Source organism: Delphinapterus leucas, chromosome 4, assembly GCF_059928025.1.
Source record: "Delphinapterus leucas isolate spDelLeu-1000000601 "Yukka" chromosome 4, BTC_Dleu_Yukka2, whole genome shotgun sequence".
NCBI classification, from domain to species: domain Eukaryota; kingdom Metazoa; phylum Chordata; class Mammalia; order Artiodactyla; family Monodontidae; genus Delphinapterus; species Delphinapterus leucas.
In genome coordinates this window covers 129,957,456-129,977,549 of record NC_143132.1, presented here as the reverse complement: position 1 = coordinate 129,977,549, position 20,094 = coordinate 129,957,456, and the positions used below count along the sequence as shown (strand labels likewise).

At 40.9% G+C, this 20,094-nt stretch overlaps 1 protein-coding gene across 1 annotated transcript; it reads left to right on the top strand.

Moving 5' to 3' along the window:
* Positions 1 to 305: 305 nt before the first annotated feature.
* MRPS22 (mitochondrial ribosomal protein S22) lies at positions 306 to 19,588 on the top strand. The gene is made up of 8 exons (XM_022582610.2): positions 306 to 508; positions 6,927 to 7,090; positions 8,175 to 8,339; positions 10,181 to 10,324; positions 10,632 to 10,715; positions 12,205 to 12,350; positions 18,342 to 18,450; positions 19,460 to 19,588. The coding sequence occupies exons 1-8, from the start codon at positions 337 to 339 to the stop codon at positions 19,553 to 19,555; spliced, it is 1,080 nt and encodes a 359-aa protein (XP_022438318.1). The 5' UTR covers positions 306 to 336; the 3' UTR covers positions 19,556 to 19,588.
* The last annotated feature ends 506 nt before the right edge of the window (positions 19,589 to 20,094 follow it).

The following is a 20,094-nucleotide window of genomic DNA, read 5'->3' as shown; positions in this document are numbered from 1 at the left end:
AGTCTGAACTGAGAAGTCGAATGGGCAGTTGGATTTAAACCTGGGGCTGGGAGAAAAGGTTTGGGCAGGAAATTTGTTATTGAGAGCCATGGAAACGAAGGAAAGGTCTAGGAAAAAGAGCACATAAACACCTTCTACTTGTGAACAAGCGGTTTACAAGAAACAATCTATTGCTTCATAAGCAGAAATTTATTGTTTTATAAATAGAAATTGCGTAGCTTCCGGCAGCCTCCTCCCTCCTCCCTCTTCCACACTACATTTCCCAGAATGCCCTAAGAACCGCGCGAGACCCGGGATCGCTCTCAGACGCTTCCGGCGTGAGTGGCCCGGATAAGTATGGCGATCCTCGGAGCGTTTGTGTCGTTGTTCACCCCGCAGGCAGGTTCTCGGGTCACCTGGCGAGTCTGCTTCCGGGCCCGCGCTCGGCCCCGGCCCGGTTCCCTGTTCCGGTCCGTGCCCGGGGTCTGCGGGGCTGGCACGCCATGCCGTGGGCTCGGCTCCGAGGCGGGTAAGTGACCTGCGGGGCGTCCTCTTGGACGTTCTCCTTGGATATCTAGAGCCTGCTTCAGGCTGGCGAGACCCACACGGGGGCCCCGGCTCTTCCTGCAGCGCGACCTTAGACCCAGTCGGCTCTCTCCTGTACCCGCGGGGTCTGTAGTCTACCGCGTTTGTTCATTAATTCCTTCACTTAAGCGTCAGTGCCTGGGCTCCGCTCTTTGTAAAGCACAGAGCTACGTTTAGGGGATACGGTGGACTAGGACTGACATGGGTTTTGCCCTGAGCTAACTGGCGGCCCAGTGGGGACTGGCAGTACAGTGTGACCCGGACTGTGATAGGGGTCGCAGAGAAGAGTGGCACTCAGACTAGGTTGAAAAGGCAAGGAAGGATTCCTGGAAAATACGGCCAAAGCTGAGACCTGGTTAATCGTGTCAGGGAGAAAACAAGAAGCATTCCACGCGGAGGAAACAGCATAAGCAAAAGTCCAGAAATGAGACCGAACACAGGTAGTTTGGGAACCCACTTTGGAGGCAGGATTGATGAGGCTGGTTATGACTTTGAATCTGGATATTAAAGGAGAAATCAATGTTACTTCTCAAGTTTCTGACTTGAGCAGTTGAGTGGAGAGTAGTCCCATTTACACCAAGACAGAGAAGATTAATTATAGGGCAGTTTTTTAGAGGGGAATGAGAGGAGGAGAAATGGGGGAGAAAAGGCAGGAGTAGATGAGGTAAGGAGATGGGAAGGGAAGCAAAGTTAAACGTCTGTTTTGGACGCATTAAATTTGAGGTGCTTTTGAGATTCAAAGTGGAGGTGTTGGGTATGCAGTTACATAGACATTGAGAAGTACTGGAGTAAAAATGTTAACTGAAGCTGGCGGAATGGGAGGGACTGTCTGAGGGGAGAGTAGTGCTGAGCACGACTGTGTGCCAGGCACTGTAAGAGACCCTGGGTGCCAGAGACCAGTACAAAACAGGATTGTGGCCTTGGGAGAACACAGAGTCTAGTGGGGACACGGTGCAGTAAGCAGATCACCTTAACTTTTTTTCTAAATGGTGTTGAAAGCCATTGGTGAGTTTTAAGTATGGGAGTGACCTTGATTACAGTTGAGATAAAAGTTTTTTTCCAGTTTTATTGAGATATATTTGATATACAGCAGTGTATAACTTCAAGGTGTACAACATAATTTGATTTACATATATCGTGAAATCGTTACCCCAGTAAGTTAACGTCCATCTTCTCATCCATCTTCTCATACAGATCCAAAAAAAGGAAGAAAAAGGTTTTTTTTCTCATGATGAGAATTTTTAGGATTTACTCTCAACAACTTTCATGTATACCATACAGCATTCCTAGAATTTATTTATCTTATAACTGAAAGTTTATACCTTTTGACCGCCCCGCCCCCCCAGCACCTTGCACTTCACAAAGGTCATACGGTATTTGTCTTTCTCTGCCTGACTTATCTTAGTGTAATGCCCTCAGGGTCCATCCATGTTGTCACAAATGGCAGGATTTCCTCATTTTTTGTGGCTGAAAAATATTCTGTGTGTGTGTATTATTTTACATATTAAATTTTAAACTTCTCTGACAGCCATGATTTTCTACTAGGATGTGATCTTTGGGATGCTTTTCTTCTCACTAATAATATTCTTTCTTAGTAACTGTAAAGACAGGATGCTATCAGGAGTGCCTACTCTAACAGAACCACCTTTTACATGTTTTTAAACTATCATTCTGGAAAAATTCAGAAGTATCTGTAACAAAATTATATGTTATTCACTATATTTTACACGTGTGTATGTATATGTTTATGTGTATATAAAGATGTGAGGTATATAACATATCTCACTCTTGTGTACACATAAACATATACGTATGTATGTAAATATGTATGTATGTAAATATGTATCGTTTATCAATCGGTACTTAGGTTGTTTCTGTGTCTTGGCTATTGTAAATAATACTGCTATTAACATGGGGATGCAGGTAATCTCTTCAACATAGTGTTTTCATTTCCTTCAGATATATTCCCAGAAGTGGAATTGCTGGGTCATATGGTAGTTTTTTTTTTTTTAGGAACCTCCATACTGTTTCCATAGTGGCTGTACCGGTTTACATTCCCACCAACAGTGCAGAGGGGTTCCTTTTTTCTGCACATCCACACCAGCATTTGTTATCTCTTGTCTTTTTGATGATAGCCATTCTAACAGGTATGAGATGATATCTCATTGTGGTTTTAATTTGCATTTCTTTAATGACTAGTGATGTTGAGTACTTTACATGTACCTTTCATACATCTTCTTTGGAGAAATGTCTGTTCAGGTCCTTTGCCCATTTTTTAGCTGGATTATTTGGTTTTTTGTTATTGAGTTGTATGAATTCTTTATATATTTTGGATACTAATTCCTCATCAGATATATGGTTTGCAATTTTTTTTGCGTTTTGTAGGTTGTCTTTTCATTTGTCGGTTGTTTCTTTTGCTGTGCAGCAGCTTTTTAGTTTGATGTAGTCCCACTTGTTTATTTTTAATCTTGTTGCTTGTGCTTTAGGTGTCATATACAAAAAATCATTGCCAAGACGAATGTCAAGGAGCTGTTTTCCTGTGTTTTCTTCTGGGAGTTTTATGGTTTCTGGTCTTACATTTAAGACTTTAATTCACTTCGAGTTAATTTTTGTGAATGGTGTAAGCTAGGGGTCTAGTTTCATTCTTTTACATGTGAATATCCAGTTTTCCTAGCACCGTTTATTGAAGAGACTGTCTTTTCTCCTTTGAGTATTCTTGGTTTCTTTGTCAAATATTAGTTGGCTCTATATGCATGAGTTTATTTATGCACTCTCATTTCTGTTCCCTTGGTCTATGTGTCTGTTTTTATGCCAGTACCATACTGTTTTGATTATATAGCTTGAAATCAGGAAGTGTGATGCCTCCTGCTTTGTTGTTCTTTCTTAGGATTACTTTGGCTATTCAGGGTCTTTTGTGGTTCCATACAAATTTTAGGTTTGTTTTTTCTGCCTCTGTAAAAAAATGCCATTGGACCCTCGATAGGGGTTGCATTGAATCTATAGATGATGTTCGGTAGTATGGACATTTTAACAATATTAATTCTTCTAATCCATGAACACAGGATACCTTTCCATTTATTTGTGTCTTCTTTGATTTCTTTTCAGCAGTGTTTTGTGGTTTTCAGTATAGCAATCTTTCACCTCCTTGGTTAAATTTATTACTAAATATTGTATTTTTTTAATTAATTAATTTTTTTTTTTGCGGTACGCGGGCCTCTCACTGTTGTGGCCTCTTCCCTTGCGGAGCACAGGCTCCGGACATGCAGGCTCAGCGGCCATGGCTCACGGGCCCAGCCGCTCCGCGGCATGTGGGATCTTCCCGGACCGGGGCACGAACCCATGTCCCCTGCATTGGCAGGCGGACTCTCAACCACTGCGCCACCAGGGAAGCCATAAATATTGTATTGTTTTTGATGCTTTCTTTTTCAGATAATTTGTTGTTAGTGTACAGAAATGGTATTGGTTTTGGTATATTAATTTTGTGTCCTGCAACTTTACTGAATTTGTTGATTAGATCTAATGGTTTATTGATGGAGTCTTTAGGATATTTTTATAGATAAAATCATGTCATCTGCAAATAGAGACAGTTTCCTTTTCAATTCTGTTGCATTTTATTTCTTTTTCTTGCCTGAGTACTCTGGCTAGAACTTCCAGTACTGTGTTGAATAGGAATGATGAGATTGGACAGCCCTGTCTTGTTCCTGATCTTGGAGGATGTTAGCTGTGGGTTTGTCATATATGGCCTTTATTATGTTGAGGTGTGATCCTCTTGTACTTAATTTGTTAGAAGTTTTTAATCGTGAATTTTGTCAAATGCTTTTTCTGCATCTGTCAAAGTAATCATGTTTTTTTCCTTTCATTCTATGAATATTGATTGATTGACCTGAGTATGTTGAATCGTCTTCGCAGCCCAAGAAATAAATCCCATTTGACCATGGTGAATGATCTTTTTAATGTTATGCTGAATCAGTTTGCTAGTATTTTATTGAGAATGTTTGACCTGTAGTTTTTATTTATTTATTTATTTATTGTTGGGTCTTTGTTGCTGTGCGTGGGCTTTCTCTAGTTGCAGCGAGCGGGGGCTACTTTTCATTGTGGTGTGCGGGCTTCTCATTGTGGTGGCTTCTTTTGTTGCGGAGCCTGAGCTCTAGGCTCACGGGCTTCAGTAGTTGCAGCATGTGGGCTCGGTAGTCGCAATGCGCAGCCCCTAGAGCACAGGCTCAGTAGTTCTGGTGCATGGGCTTAGTTGCTTCGCGACTTGTGGGATCTTCCTGGACCAGGGCTCGAACCCATATCCCCTGCATTGGCAGGCGGATTCTTAACCACTGCACCACCAGGGAAGTCCTGGCCTGTAGTTTTCTGTTAGTATCCTTTATTGGCTTTGGTTAATGCTGGCCTCATAAAATGAGTTTGGGAGTGTTCCCTCCTCTTCGATTTTTTGGAAGAGTTTGAGAAGGATGGGCATTAATTCTTTAAATGTTTGGTAAAATTCATCTGTGAAGCCATCTGGTCCTGGGCCTTTCTTCATTGGGAGAATTTTTTATTGCTGATTCAGTCTTTTTACTAGTAATTGGTCTGTTTTGATTTTCTATTTCTTCCCGATTTTGTCTCGGTAGATTGTATATTTCTAAGAATTTTTCCATTTCTTCTAGGTTGTCCAGTTTGTTGGCATATAGTTGTTCGTGCCTCTTACGATCCTTTGAAATTCTGTAGTATCGGTTGTAATGTGTTTTTCAGTTACAATTTTGTTGGTTTGGGTCCTCTTTTTTCCTTGGTCTAGCTAAAGGTTTGTCAATTTTGCTTATCTTTTCAATGAACGAACTCTTTGTTAATCTTTTCTGTTGTTTGAATTACATTTTTAAGAGATGACTGTGATTGTTCTGTGGAGAACGGTCAGAATGGAGGCAGGGGGATAGGTTAGGAGGCTAAGGCAAGAGATAGGATGGCCTTGACTAGAGTAGTGGCAGTGGGAAATGGAGGATTAAAGACCGATTTATGAGGTGTAACAGGCAGTATGTGTTGTGTCAGTATCCTTTTTTGTAAAATGGGGATAATCGTAGTATTTGTGGGGTTGTTAGGAGGATTAAACGTGCCAAGTATGTAAAGTAGTTAGTACCGGCACATAGTAAATATCTAACAAGTGTCAGCTGCTAACATTACTCCTGCTGTTGGCTAGATGTGGAGGGTAAAGGAGAAATCAAGAATGACTGTAGGCTTCTGGCCCACGTGACCTATTGGATGGTGCTAAGGATAATAGGAAAAGCAGGTTTGTGACAGGAGAGAAGTTATGGGTTCTGCTTTGGCAGTATTGAACTGCATGTGAGATATCCATTGGGTAGTTGGATGGAAGATGATCTTGGCTGGAGATTCAGATTTTAGAGTCTCCAGCATATAGAAGTAATTATAGGACTTTAGGAGATCATCCATCAAGAATGTGAGAAGGGAGAAAAGAAGAATGTAGTTCAGAATCCTGAGGGACACCAGGACGCCAGCATTTATAGGACTAGCAGAGGAAGAGGTGGTTGGGAAGGAATGGCTTTTTTTTTCTAATGGAAATGGAGGTTGGGCAAAGGGATAGGCAAGCTGCATAAGGCAGAGCTGAGATCTTAGTCTCCTCCTCTTCTGTCCAGCTTTCTTCTATGATGCCACATGACCTCTTCAGTGTCATGTCCAGTGACCCAGGCCTCTTTTTCCTAGCTGGATCCCCTCAGCCTAGAATTTCCTTCCCTTTTTCTCTGCTCTATTCAGGCACCTGGGAAGCCTTCTTTGACCCTACCATGCCCTTCTCTGCTCCCAGGCTATGTTTAGTTTCTGCCTCTGTAATCACACAACCCCCTGTACCTTCCTTGTATGTAGCACTTGCTCTAAGGAATGTAATGGAAGAGTGGAATTGATCTAGGCTCTGGCATCAGATAAACTGCAGTTTAAATCCTGGCTCTATCATTTAATAGCTAGTTGTCTTTAGGAAGACTCCAATATCCGATATCCTGATTTACAAAACTGGGATATCAGTATTTTGTGGGTTGTTGTAAGCATTCCTGAAAATGTATGTAATGAGCGGCATATAGGAGACAACTCTGTAGATGGTAGTAACCATGATTGTTGTTAATGTTGCATTAGCTACTTTTTTCATGTTGCTTTCTTCACTAGACTTTCAGTGCCTTTTTGGCAGAAACTGTATCTTTATCATAGTGAATGCTCAGTAATTTTAAATGAATGAATGAAGGAATCTTGTAGGTATTAGTATTATGCATACTGAGGTAGACCTTGTGTTAATAATTTTTATTGTTGACTTTTCCATTTAGAGGTCTTGTTGGTTTGTCATTTTTGACATCTTATTTACTAAAAATTCATTTTAACAGAATCTGGTAGCTCAAAGATCAAGAAACCTACCTTTATGGATGAGGAAGTCCAAAGCATACTCATCAAGATGACAGGCTTAGATCTGAAGAAGATTTTTAAGCCAGCTATACAAGAAGTGAAGCCACCAACTTATAAGCTAATGACCCAAGCACAGTTGGAAGAGGTATGTGAATGTAAGAATATTGGTATAATACCTTCCTTTAAAGGATTAAACAAGATTTCCAGGACCCCTTCAGACGCTGGTAGCTGCTCTTCCACAGGTGCTAGTGAGGGGGAGTTGCAGGCACAGAAGTGAGAAAAGAAATGTGAGCAGGCAGGCAGAGAGGAGCAGGGGGTGTGGCCAAAATTAGGCAGACTGGGCGTGTGGTCCAGGCCTGGCTGTCCGGCAGAGCCGCCTCTGCTCCAGAACCAGCTTGATCAGCCTCCCTTTGTGCTGCCTGTTCCAGCTTCCTTCCTAGAGGAACATTTGTTGTGAGTACTTTGAGGCTGAGGCTTTGGTGAGATTATGAGATCCTTCTGGACAGTGTCCAACTCCAGGCAAGGGTCCTCCTGGAGTCGTGGGTATTGAGTGCTTTGTGGAAAATGCTTTGATGTATGAATATGTGAAGAGCAATAGCTCTTCTTTCTAATTCAAAAATAATTAAGAGTCATAGCAAAAAATTCAAATACCCAATAGCGTATCACACGAAGGGCCCCTTTCACCTCTCAGAGGTAACCACCGTTAACAGTATGGCATGGAGCAGTGTGCTCAGTGGTTAAGGGCAGGGGCTCTGGAGTTAAGTTGCCTGGGTTCAAATCCTAGTGCTGCAGCTTCTTAGCAATTTACTTAACATTTGTGTACCTCTATTTTCTCTCTCATAAAATGACATAACAGTAGCACTTAGCTCATAAGGTAGTTGTGGGCATTAAATGAGCCAAATATAATACAAAATATTTAAACATATAGTAAGCACCCAATAAGTGAAATCCTTTGTCCTATTTCGGGCAGCTTTTGTGGCCTGGCTCTGTCTTTGAGCATCCCTTTGCTGTTTTGAGAGTGGTTAAGCCTGTAGCTAGTGCTCTCAGCCACACCACAGAGGCAAAGACCAGGGCCCAGGAGCCCAAGTTTGGCTTTTTACTCACTTATTCATGGCTACAGCTTCTTCTCTTTGAAGTCTTTAGCATTTTTCATTAGTATCTGCTTTTGTCAGGTGATCCTTTTGGTCTGTAACCTTGCGGCTTTCCCAAGAAATATTTTATTTCATTAGGCTACAAGACAGGCAGCCGAGGCGGCTAAAGTCCGATTAAAAATGCCACCAGTTCTGGAAGAGCGAGCGCCAATAAATGACGTGTTAGCTGAAGATAAGATTTTGGAAGGAACAGAAACAGCCAAATACGTGTTTACTGATATATCATATTGCATACCACACCGGGTAAGTGTATGTCTAATTGCAAAATGATTTTTATTTGAAATACTGTGTAGAGATGGGCCTGAGGGACGAGGGTCAACATCGTGTGACCCAGCTGTCTCTGAATCTTCCAAACCAGAATTTCTGCGACTGAGTGAGACCTGGCAGACACAGCATAAAGAAGAAAAATGCAAACCAGCACCATATCATCATGTCACCATTTCCTTACAGATTATGAACACAGTATTTCCAGATTGACTGCAGAAAAAGAGACAGGTGTGCTGAGACAGAACAAGACAGAAACCTACCCTCAAACCACAAATAGGAAAGTATCTTCAAGGCAATATAGGAGAAGGGAGATTCTGCCCAAGTTAGACTGATTTCCGTAGCTGAAGCTTTTTAAGATGGAAATTCTTGCTGATGCCCAAAAAACTCAGACTTCCTGAAGGATTTTCACTGTTCAGAATTTGCAGTAAAAATGGCAGGTTTCCCCAGATAATTTTCAGGCACCACTTCATCTGTTGTAGTTTTTATTGTCTAGCTCCTCTTCCTCTGATTGCCAGTTCCAAAAGAACACTCTGGCACTTACAAAATATATTAGTTGTTGTTTGAGCCTTTTCAAGTAAAGAGTAAAAGAGTAATTTACAGTTCAGCCCACAAGATGCAGTAGAATATTGCATAGTGATAGGGCTGGGAAAAGGGCCACCCTGTACTAATCTTTTTATCATATGTGATTTTGGTTAGAAGACATGATTTGAGCAATGTCCATGTCTGTACATCAATCACCTGTATATCTGACATAATGAACAGGGATCAGTTTCATTTTTAATTAGAGTTTTTGCTTTTATATATGTTTGCAGTGCTGTGCAGGCTGGTTGTGGGAGCATTCTATAACCTGAGAGGGAGAAAGGAACTTGGAATTCAAATTACCAAAATCCTTTTGAGGAACAACTGTGTTACTTTGCCATCTGCTATTTTTTTTTCTATTTGCAGTGCTTGATGAAAGTTTTAATTATATTATCCTCAGAACACATTCAGAGACCCATAACATCTCTCAAGAGTTGAGTGTCAGTACCATCTGGTTAATTTAAACATTAATCAGATGGGTCTCATTTATCTGCTATGTGCAAAGCTCTGTGTAAGTCACTCTGGGTGTTGCAAAGAATTGTAATCCACAATTCCTGACCTCTTCCAGTTCTGTAACAATATTAACAATATCTGAGAGGTGTTAAGAATCCTGCACGTGATAAATTGCCAGTTGGGTGGTACACACAGTGGGTGGAATTCAGTGGAGGAAGCAGTCCTGTGGCCTGGGATTTGGCAGGCGGACCAGCCAGTCTCTGACACTTTTGTCTCGAGTATGAGGCATCGCAGAGGTGTGGGATTAAGACTCCACACCTTTGGGTTTGTTCCTTCAATCCCTGGGACTTTAAACATAAATCATAAAGTAGTAAAGTCTGTCTGTGTGAGACTTTAGGATGGGGAAATGAAATAATTCAGAAAGGTTTTATAGCACTTCTTTCTTCTGAAATGTATTTAGATGAATCTCAGGTCACCTTTTTTTAGTTGAACCGTTTTATGTATTGAACCCACTTGACGGCTATAGATCACATTTAGTACATACTTTGATTTAGGTTTCTGCTTGTCAGAGGCACGGCAGTGATCAGTGAAGGGAGTGTCAAATCTCGCCAGGTCTTTGAGGCTTACAGTTATCATTGAAATCATACAGATGATTGCATCTTATGTTTCCCGGTTGCATTTTATATTGTTGATTGCAAGTTATTCTTATAATGGTGCTTAGTGAGACACTGGAACTAAAAATTAAGTCCTCACGGACTCATCCTTGACTACGTTTTCTATTTCAGGAGCGTTTTATTGTTGTCAGAGAACCAGGTGGCACACTACGCAAAGCCTCTTGGGAAGAAAGGGACCGGATGATTCAAGTTTATTTCCCAAAAGAAGGTCGTAGAGTTTTAACACCAGTAATTTTCAAGGAAGAAAAGCTTCAGGTAAGGTGATTTTGGTTTCATAGAGGTAGTGCTGATGGTTTCTTTGTTGAACAGTTGGCTCTGGTGCTGCTGGGCATTTTGCTTTGATAAACAGACATTTCTAATGATAAGGAGGGTTATTTATCTTGTAATTGGCTTAGGTAGGATTTGAATCCAGGTGTGACAGTTACGAAGCCTGTGTTGTTTCTGCATCCCTCTTGCTGGGCACAGATGTGGCCTGTGTGTGGATGGGCAGGTCCGGCATGGCGTCAGGACAGGCATTGCACTCTCATGTTCTTCTCATCTAATTCTGCGTGTGTTGGTTTAGACCATGTACAGCCAGGACCGGCATGCTGATGTCCTCAATCTCTGCGTTGCCCAGTTTGAGCCAGATTCTGCTGAATATATCAAAGTGAGTATATTCTGCAGTTTCTAAAGTATGGGCTTAAGTATGGTTATGAGTATGATTTTTTAATCCAGCACAATGAGTTCGGTTATAAGCTTTGATACAGGGGGAAGAGAAGGGAAATGCCTGAACACCTATCAAGTGCCTGATGTACACCAGATAGATATTTTCATCCTCGCAACCCTTGACTGAAGGATGAGAGAATTTAAGAGAGTTAAGTAACTTGTTGAAAGTTGCACAGCTAGTCAGTGGTAGAGATAAGACCCAAGCTTGATGGCAAAGACTATTCTTTTTTCAGTTAATCACACAGGAAAACAGTTGTTCACAGAAATTTGCCAGAATGCAGTGTATGTATCTTACAGTTCAGTTTAATAAATAATCATATAGTACCTTCCATGTATAAGGTATTGTGGAGGTGTAGGTTATGGCATGAACTAGGATAGGGAGCCCTGTCAAAGTCCACAAATGATTGTGGGGAAGAGTGCTAGTTAAGTATACAGATAATTAGCACTGTAGGTCTAAGATGTTAGGTGCTAAGAGAAGGTTACAACCTGCTCTCAGGCGTCATAGGGCTCTTGAAGAGGGTTCTAGAAGGGCAGGGAACATTATGGCTGGTGGAGTTGGGTGAGGAGAGGTGTTTCAGGTAGAGGGGAAAGTATGAACAACAGGCAGGAAACAAAGTATACTTGAGAAATGGCCAGTCATCTGGTTTGCTTGTACATGCAGTGTATAGGTAGGGGAGTGGTTCAAGATTAAGCTAGAAAGGTAGATGGGGCCATATCACAGGTGACCTCAGATGCTAGGCTGATGAATCTGGACTTCAGTCAGCAGCCTTTTGAACACAAGAATGCCCTCATCAAAGTCCTCATTTAGGAAGATCACTCTAGAAGAACTGAAGGAACATTAGTTAATAAGTTAGTGTGGGGTAGTTGATTGGATAGGGAAAAAAGGGAGTGGTGGCCCATTATTTCCAGTGGTCCATATATATATATATATGTAATAGGAGCTTCATAAATAGTGCGTGGCTGGGCTTCCCTGATGGCGCAGTGGTTGAGAGTCCGCCTGCGAATGCGGGGGACACACGGGTTCGTGCCCTGGTCCGGGAGGATCCCGCATGCCGCGGAGCGGCTGGGCCCGTGAGCCATGGCCGCTGAGCCTGCATGTCCGGAGCCTGTGCTCCGCAAGGGAAGAGGCCACAACAGTGAGAGGCCCGCGTACCGCAAAAAAAAAAAAAAAAAAATAGTGCGTGGCTGCTGAAGAGTAATTGATCTGGCTATAAATGTTTGGCAGACTTGTTCCAGGCCCTATATACTTTTACAGTAGAGGGCTGGTCTAAATCATACCTGCTGGTTAGTGATAGTGGAGGTCGGTATAAGTAGACCTCGTTTACTGATACTTTCTTAGGCAGCTCACATGCTAGTAGATGTATACCCAGTAATGCTGCTCACTTCTATTTATTTTCATATTTCTGAAAAGTTGCATTTTGTGTGGATAGATTCATCATCAGACCTACGAAGATATAGATAAATATGGAAAGTATGACCTTTTACGTTCAACAAGACACTTCGGTGGAATGGCTTGGTATTTTGTAAATAAGAAAAAGATTGATGGTTTACTGATTGACCAGATTCAGAGAGATTTGTAAGTATGATCTTAGTAAGTAAAGAAATTCTTATTATCATTAAACTTGTATTTAATCTATGTTATTTTTCCAGTGATAACAATGTACTGTCCAGTGATAGATTTCACTTACCTCAGTTTGTTTATGGGTTTGTTTTTCCAGTATAATCCAGTTTTCTCAGTCTTTGCTTCTGTGTTGTGTAAACAGGGCTGGATTCTTTGAAAGAGTAAATGGCTTTGGATCTGTACTGTATACCCTAGATATTGACTTACCCCTGGCCTTACTGGTGCTCCTGGATACCAGTGAATTTTCCATATACTTAAAGGGGATTAAATAGGAAATGTAAAGAAGTAGACATAAGCTCTGATGGGTGCTTTTCAGTAAAAGTCATTTAATTTATGAAAATACTCTTGCTTTTGATCCTCCTTGTTTTTGCAAGATTTTTAAGGCATTAAAAAGGTTACAGGTTTTTTTCAAAGTTGCGTGAAACAAAGAATGTCTGTTGTATTTTAGCATTCAACTGGTGTGCACCCAGCCTTCTAGCTGAAATAATACTTTACAACTTGTGATGAACTGAGGAGAAGATTATTTTCGAGTATCTTTCCATTGGCTGAGTTAGAGAAAGGCCAAAATAACAAGGAAAAGAAACCAACACGGCTGTAGTAAGAAAGTCACCAGAGAGCTTAGTGATTATTGCCATCTTGAATGTAAGGAGTTTTGACTCAGACTATCCTCCGTGTAATCTGAACCGTTCACACAAAGGTAAAGGCATTTGGAACTAGAAGGTTCCATATTGTCTAAGAATTACAGCCCATGTGGAAACAGTGTCATTTCTCATAGAAACATCATTCCTAATGGTAAGTGATTTCCAGGCTAGCCCTCTTCTCCAGCATATGTAGTGTAATCCAATTGAGAGGGCAGAAATATACCTTCATCCCACATAAGCAAGAGGCTGCTGGTGGTCATGAGGATGCTCAAAAATGACTTGCCTTTAGGTGCATTAGCAGTGACATCTCCTGTGAATGAATTTTCTTATAAAGCTCCTCAAATGTAAATATTCTGAAATTATTTTATTATAAAAAGAATTTAACTTTTTTAAATTTTTTGCGCTACGTGGGCCTCTCACTGTTGTGGCCTCTCCCGTTGCGGAGCACAGGCTCCGGAGGCGCAGGCTCAGGGGCCATGGCTCAGGGGCCCAGCCGCTCTGCGGCATGTGGGGTCTTCCCGGACCGGGGCAAGAACCGGCGTCCTCTGCATCGGCGGACTCTTAACCACTGCGCCAGCAGGGAAGCCCGAATTTAACATTTTTTATAAGAAATTAGAGCAACACAGAAATGTACTTGTGGACTTCCCTGGTGGTGCAGTGGTTAAGAATCCACCTGCCAATTCAGGGGACACGGGTTTTATCCCTGGTCCAGGAAGATCCCACATGCCGAGGAGCAACTAAGCCCGTGCATCACAAGCCTGCGCTCTAGTGCCTGCGAGCCACAACTACTGCGCCCACTTGCCTAGAGCCCGAGCTCTGCAACGAGAAGCCACCGCAGTAAGCCTGCGCACCGCTGTGAAGAGTAGCCCCTATTCACCGCAACTGGAGAAAGCCCATGCACAGCAATGAAGACCCAACACAGCCAAAAAGGAATAAATTTTTTTAAAAAACTGTATTTCTTCGAAAATTAAGGTTCTTTATCGAGGAGTACTAATATGCGATATTCTAGTAATACTCATCACACATACGCTTTACCTCTGAAGCAGTTCATTTGCATACTGGGAGGGAACGTTGAGTTCCCTGAATTTCCTGATCTGCTTAAGTAAAACTTCTGTGGGAATGCCGAACAGGACAGTTTGCTGCAAATCCCAGGCTAAACAGTAGAGGGTGCATGTCCTCAGTGAACGGAGCCCAGGCCAGAATTGAGATTCTGCACATTTATTTCAAACTGAAGTTCCACTGTTGGTTTTGAATTGAGATGCCTTTAAAATCTTTACATGTAAATTTATTTTTTTTTAATTTCAAATATGGGCTGGGTGTGAAGCTAAATTATTCTGTGAGACACAGGCATCGTACTGTAGCATGAACGTAAAGAAGCCCTAAGCATGACTAAGATATAGAAACCCATTTAAGCTCTTTATGGGTTCACATGGTTATGCTCTAAAGAGAATTACTGTTATCTTTTGTTGTCACGTTTATTGGACTATTAGATTACAACAAACACAACAGATTTATACTGAACATTTAAAAAATATTTTTCCTCTGGAAAGTTTTACTTTCTCACTTCTGGCTTCTTAGTTCTACCAAGACATGGCCTTTAGGGTGGATGGGCCTTGGAACGAGCCCAGAGCATCTCTCAAAGGTCACCATGTCTTGAGAAATTCTTTACCCCACTCTAGAAGGGTTTTTATTTTTCCTTTAACATCTTTATCAGAGTATAATTGCTTTACAATGTTGTGTTAGTTTCTGCTCTATAACAAAGTGAATCAGCTATATGGATACATATATCCCTATATCCCCTCCTTCTGGCATCACCCTCCCACCCTCCTTATCCCACCCTTCTAAGGTGGTCGCAAAGCACCGAGCTGATCTCCCTGTGCTATGCGGCTGCTTCCCACTAGCTAGCTATTTCACATTTGGTAGTGTATATATGTCCATGCCACTCTCTCACTTCGTCCCAGCTTACCCTTCCCCCTCCCCGTGTCCTCAAGACCATTCTCCATGTGTGTGTCTTTATTCCTGTCCTGCCCCTAAGTTCTTCAGAACCAATTTTTTTTTTTTTAGATTCCATATATATGTGTTAGCATACGGTATTTGTTTTTCTCTTTCTGATTTACTTCACTCTGTATGACTGACTCTAGGTCCATCCACCTCACTACAAATAACTCAATCTCGTTTCTTTTTATGGCTAATATTCCACTGTATATATGTACCACATCTTCTTTATCCATTCGTCTGTCAGCGGACACTTAGGTTGCTTCCATGTCCTGGCTATTGTAAATAGAGCTGCGATGAACATTGTGGTACATGACTCTTTTTGAATTATGGTTTTCTCAGGGTATATGCCCAGTAGTGGGATTGGTGGGTTGTATGGTAGTTCTATTTTTAGTTTTTTAAGGAACCTCCATACTGTTTTCCATAGTGGCTGTATCAGTTTACCTTCCCACCAACAGTGCAGGAGGGTTCCCTTTTCTCCACACCCTCTCCTGCATTTATTGTTCATAGATTTTTTGATGATGGCCATTCTGACCGGTGTGAGGTGATAGCTCATTGTAGTTTTAATTTGCATTTCTCTAATGATTAGTGATATTGAGCATCTTTTCATGTGTTTGTTGGCAGTCTGTATGTCTTCTCTGGAGAAATGTCTATTTAGGTCTTCTGCCCATTTTTGGATTGGGTTGTTTGTTCTTTTGTTATTGAGCTGCATGAGCTTCTTGTATATTTTGGAGATTAATCCTTTGTCAGTTGCTTCATTTGCAAATATTTTCTCCCATTCTGAGAGTTGTCTTTTCACCTTGTTTATGGTCTCCTTTGCTGTGCAAAAGCTTTTAAGTTTCATTAGGTCCCATTCATTTATTTTTGTTTTAATTTCCATTTCTCTAGGAGGTGGGTCAAAAAAGATCTTGCTGTGATTTATGTCATAGTGTTCTGCCTATGTTTTCCTGTAAGAGTTTTATAGTGTCTGGACTTACATTTAGGTCTTTAATCCATTTTGAGCTTATTTTTGTATAGGTGTTAGGGAGTGTTCTAATTTCATTCTTTTACACGTAGCTGTCCAGTTTTCCCAGCACCACTTATTGAAGAGGCTGTCCTTTCTCCATTGTATATCCTTGCCTCCTTTATCAAAGATAAGGTGACCATATGTGCGTGGGTTTACCTCTGGCCTTTCTATCCTGTTCCATTGATCTATATTTCTGTTTTGGTGCCAGTACCATACTGTCCTGATTACTGGAGCTTTGTAGTATAAAGTCCGGGAGCCTGACTCCTCTAGCTCCATTTTTCTTTCTCAAGATTGCTTTGGCTATTCGGGGTCTTTTGTGTTTCCATACAAATTGTGAAACTTTTTGTTCTAGTTCTGTGAAAAATGCCAGTGGTAGTTTGATAGGGATTGCATTGAATCTGCAGATTGCTTTGGGTAGTAGAGTCATTTTCACAATGTTGATTCTTCCAATCCAAGAACATGGTATATCTCTCCATCTGTTTGTATCATCTTTAATTTCTTTCATCAGTGTCTTACAGTTTTCTGCATACAGGTCTTTTGTCTCCTTAGGTAGGTTTCTATTTTATTCTTTCTGTTGCAGTGGTAAATGGGAGTGTTTCCTTAATTTCTCTTTCAGATTTTTCATCTTTAGCATATAGGAATGCAAGAGATTTCTGCATTTTGTATCCTGCTACTCTACCAAATTCCTTGATTAGCTCTAGAAGTTTTCTGGTAGCATCTTCAGAATTCTCTATGTATAGTATCATGTCATCTGCAGACAGTGACAGTTTTACTTTTCTGATTTTGATTCATTTCTTTTTCTTCTCTGATTGCTGTGGCTAAAACTTCCAACCTATGTTGAATAATAGTGGTGAGAGTGGGCAACCTTGTCTTGTTTCTGATCTTAGCGGAAATGGTTTCAGTTTCTTACCACTGAGAACGATGTTGGCTGTGGGTTTGTCATATATGGCCTTTATTATGTTGCGGTAAGTTCCCTCTATGCCTACTTTCTTGCAGGTTTTTATCATAAATGGGTTTAAATTTTGTCAAAAGCTTTTTCTGCATCAATTGAGATGATCATATGGTTTTTCTCCTTCAACTTGTTAATATGGTGTATCACATTGATTGACTTGCCTATATTGAAGAATCCTTGCATTCCTGGGATAAACCACACTTCATCATGGTGTATGATCCTTTTAATGTGCTGTTGGATTCTGTTTGCTAGTATTTTGTTGAGGATTTTTGCATCTATGTTCATCAGTGATATTGGCCTATAGTTTTCTTTCTTTGTGACATCTTTGTCTGGTTTTGGTATCGGGGTGATGGTGGCCTCTTAGAATGAATTTGTGAGTGTTCCTCCCTCTGCTGTATTTTGGAAGAGCTTGAGAAGGACAGGTGTTAGCTCTTCTCTAAATGTTTGATAGAATTCGCCTGTGAAGCCATTAGAAGGGTTATTTTTATATACCCTCTCAGCTTTGAGGTGGCAAATGGTAGGAAGGTATTGACTGTGTGAGAGCACAGAGATTATTTAGTTTGGGGAAGGCTAAGTTTTAAGGTTGATAAACATTGTTTATAGGTTTCACAAAAGGTAAGTACAAACTGTAAGACTTGAGCTTTTTTGTTATGGCTTCATCATAGATAGTTGTGTGACCCTAGATAGGCTGCTGAGGTAGAACCTGACTTTCCTTTTGTGTGGTATGCATAATTGCACATTTGCTTCCCTAGGATGCTGATTTTTAACTGATGGGTTCCTGTGAATACGGGAGGCCTGGGAGTCTTGCCTTGGACTCCTAAAATGCTTCATACAGAGGCATCTGTCTCAATGAACATTTGTTAGCAGATGTCACTGCAATGGTGGCACTGAGCAATCCCCATGACCACCAGCCTCCGGCTTATGTAGGATGAAGGTACAGTCACACCCCCTGAGTTGGATTATGTTACCTGCTGATGATGCGGGCTGGCTTGGAAATCATCTACCATTAGAACGCTGTCTCTACAAGAAATGATGTTCTGCTTCCAAAAAGGATACAGCCACATTTAGAATACATTCACTGTCATAAATTGGGCCCTGCCTGTATTGACTCCTGCCCTACCTATCTCAGAGTTGAAATGAAGCCTAAATTAGACAGTATTCCTGAAAGTGCCTTTGAAAATATGAAACTGAAGGCCATAAAAATTTTTTTCTGGCCCAAGGGAAGTTTGAAATGTAATTTAAAGTTTGGCACATTTTATAGGACTGTGAAGCAAAAGAAGAAAACAGTACAAACAAAAATTTAAAAAGAAGAAAACAATAAACCTTTTTAACAGTAAACCCTTTCCCTCTAGAGTCGATGATGCCACCAGCTTGGTCCAGCTCTATCACATCCTCCATCCAGATGGCCAGTCAGCTCAAGAGGCCAAAGAGCAGGCTGCTGAGGGATTACATTTAGTTAAGGTAAAGGGACTTTTTTCACATTAGCTACTGTGTGGTGACTGAGTTGGAAAGAATTTTTAAGTGGGTCATATTTAACGGTAACTAAACAGATTTGTGGCCTTGAACCAGAGTGATCGGAGCTACCATATTTCTTTAGCCTGGACAGTAGAAACAGAGCTGCTGCTGGAGTCCAAGAAGTTCACACAGTGGGGCAGTAGCCCCCTTGTTTTTTGCAGTACTGGCAACTAAGTGGTCAGGGCACCAGCAGGGCGTGGTGGAGGACTGCTGGGTAGTACACATCCCCAGTGCAGCTTCCTGTCCTCCAGTTCGGTCACATTCCTGTTCCAGGTGTCCAGAAGCTGGGAGGGTAGTGCTTGTATAAATACCAAGCCTTAGTTGTGCTATCATTTTGGAATTGCATACCTCTCAAGACTATGGGCTAACATAGATGTCTCTGTAAATGTTGAGAGATGATTTTTTTTCAGGAAGGGAAGGGGAGACCATTGTATAATTTTCATCTCTAGATTCTAATGCTCAGGATAGACACGTATTTGTGGATCTGGCTTCTATCCCAATATTACTTCATGCATACTTCAAAGCAGTTACAAAGCTTACTAAGGATAAAAACAACCAGTGATGATGACATCATAGGTGGGGTAGAAAAGAAACCATTCTTTAAAGTGAAAAATCAGTTTGCTAACTCTTATCCTCCAGATTTCTCTTGAACCTAATGGTTTTTATTTTGATCCAGCAATGTCAGGTTTCTTAATTTTTTCCTGAAAGATGGCATCCATATTTGGATACCTCTGGTGTTTGTTTAGTTTAGAATTAGTATTGCTTTAACTGTGATACTGTTTTCTGTCCATGTAGTATGCTTATTGTTTGGTAATCAGAAAAATACTGGAAATGTGGAAGGCTTTTTAAACTGGGACTTTCCTTTGCTACTACAGAAATGTTAGTGATGTCTCAAAACTAAAAACTATCAATAGTATATGCTCTATTATTATTTTCAAACTTTTTTTTTAAACAGGTCTTTGCAGAAACAGAAGCACAGAAGGGAGCATATATAGAATTAACACTGCAGGCTTATCAAGATGCATTCATTAGCAATTCTGCAGCTTCCTAAAAATACTTTTTAAATAAATTTCATTTTACTAAATACTGGCTAGTTTTCTCTGTTTGTTAATACTGAGTGGTTTAAAAATGTCAAAATTGGGAGTTCCCTCCCTATAAAATTACTTCTTTTGTTTTTTAAATTCCAAGTAGTGCCTCTATCAGAAATACAAAGAAAAACTTGTTACTCTGCTCACTTTCCTAGGCTACAAGGGGATAACTGAGAAGTACATCTTAGTGCCTGGTTATGAAGTTTTCTAATCATGTCAGATGAGTACAGTGTAACAAGAAAGGAAGAAAAAAGTACTATGCCTCTCTGTGTTACCAAATGGGCCAGTCAGTCGGTAATTTAACTAGAGCCCAGCTTAATGAGGTCAGAGGAGCTGGAGTTTCAGACCCCGATTCCAGAAACGGGTACCTACCAGACAAAGTCAGGGCAAGGCATAAGAAAGCTACATAGAGAGGAATAATGCCATGAGGTCAAGGAAAATGGTTTAGCACGGATATTCAGTTCTAAGAAAAATGTGATTGATGGTATTTGAAAATACTTAT

Bases quoted from the DNA above. Each gene is read 5' to 3' on its own strand.
- MRPS22 (XM_022582610.2), top strand. From the start codon at position 337: ATGGCGATCCTCGGAGCGTTTGTGTCGTTGTTCACCCCGCAGGCAGGT. The intron at 8,340-10,180 runs GTAAGTGTATGT...TTTCTATTTCAG, and splicing joins CATATTGCATACCACACCGG to GAGCGTTTTATTGTTGTCAG. The intron at 10,716-12,204 runs GTGAGTATATTC...TTGTGTGGATAG, and splicing joins ATTCTGCTGAATATATCAAA to ATTCATCATCAGACCTACGA.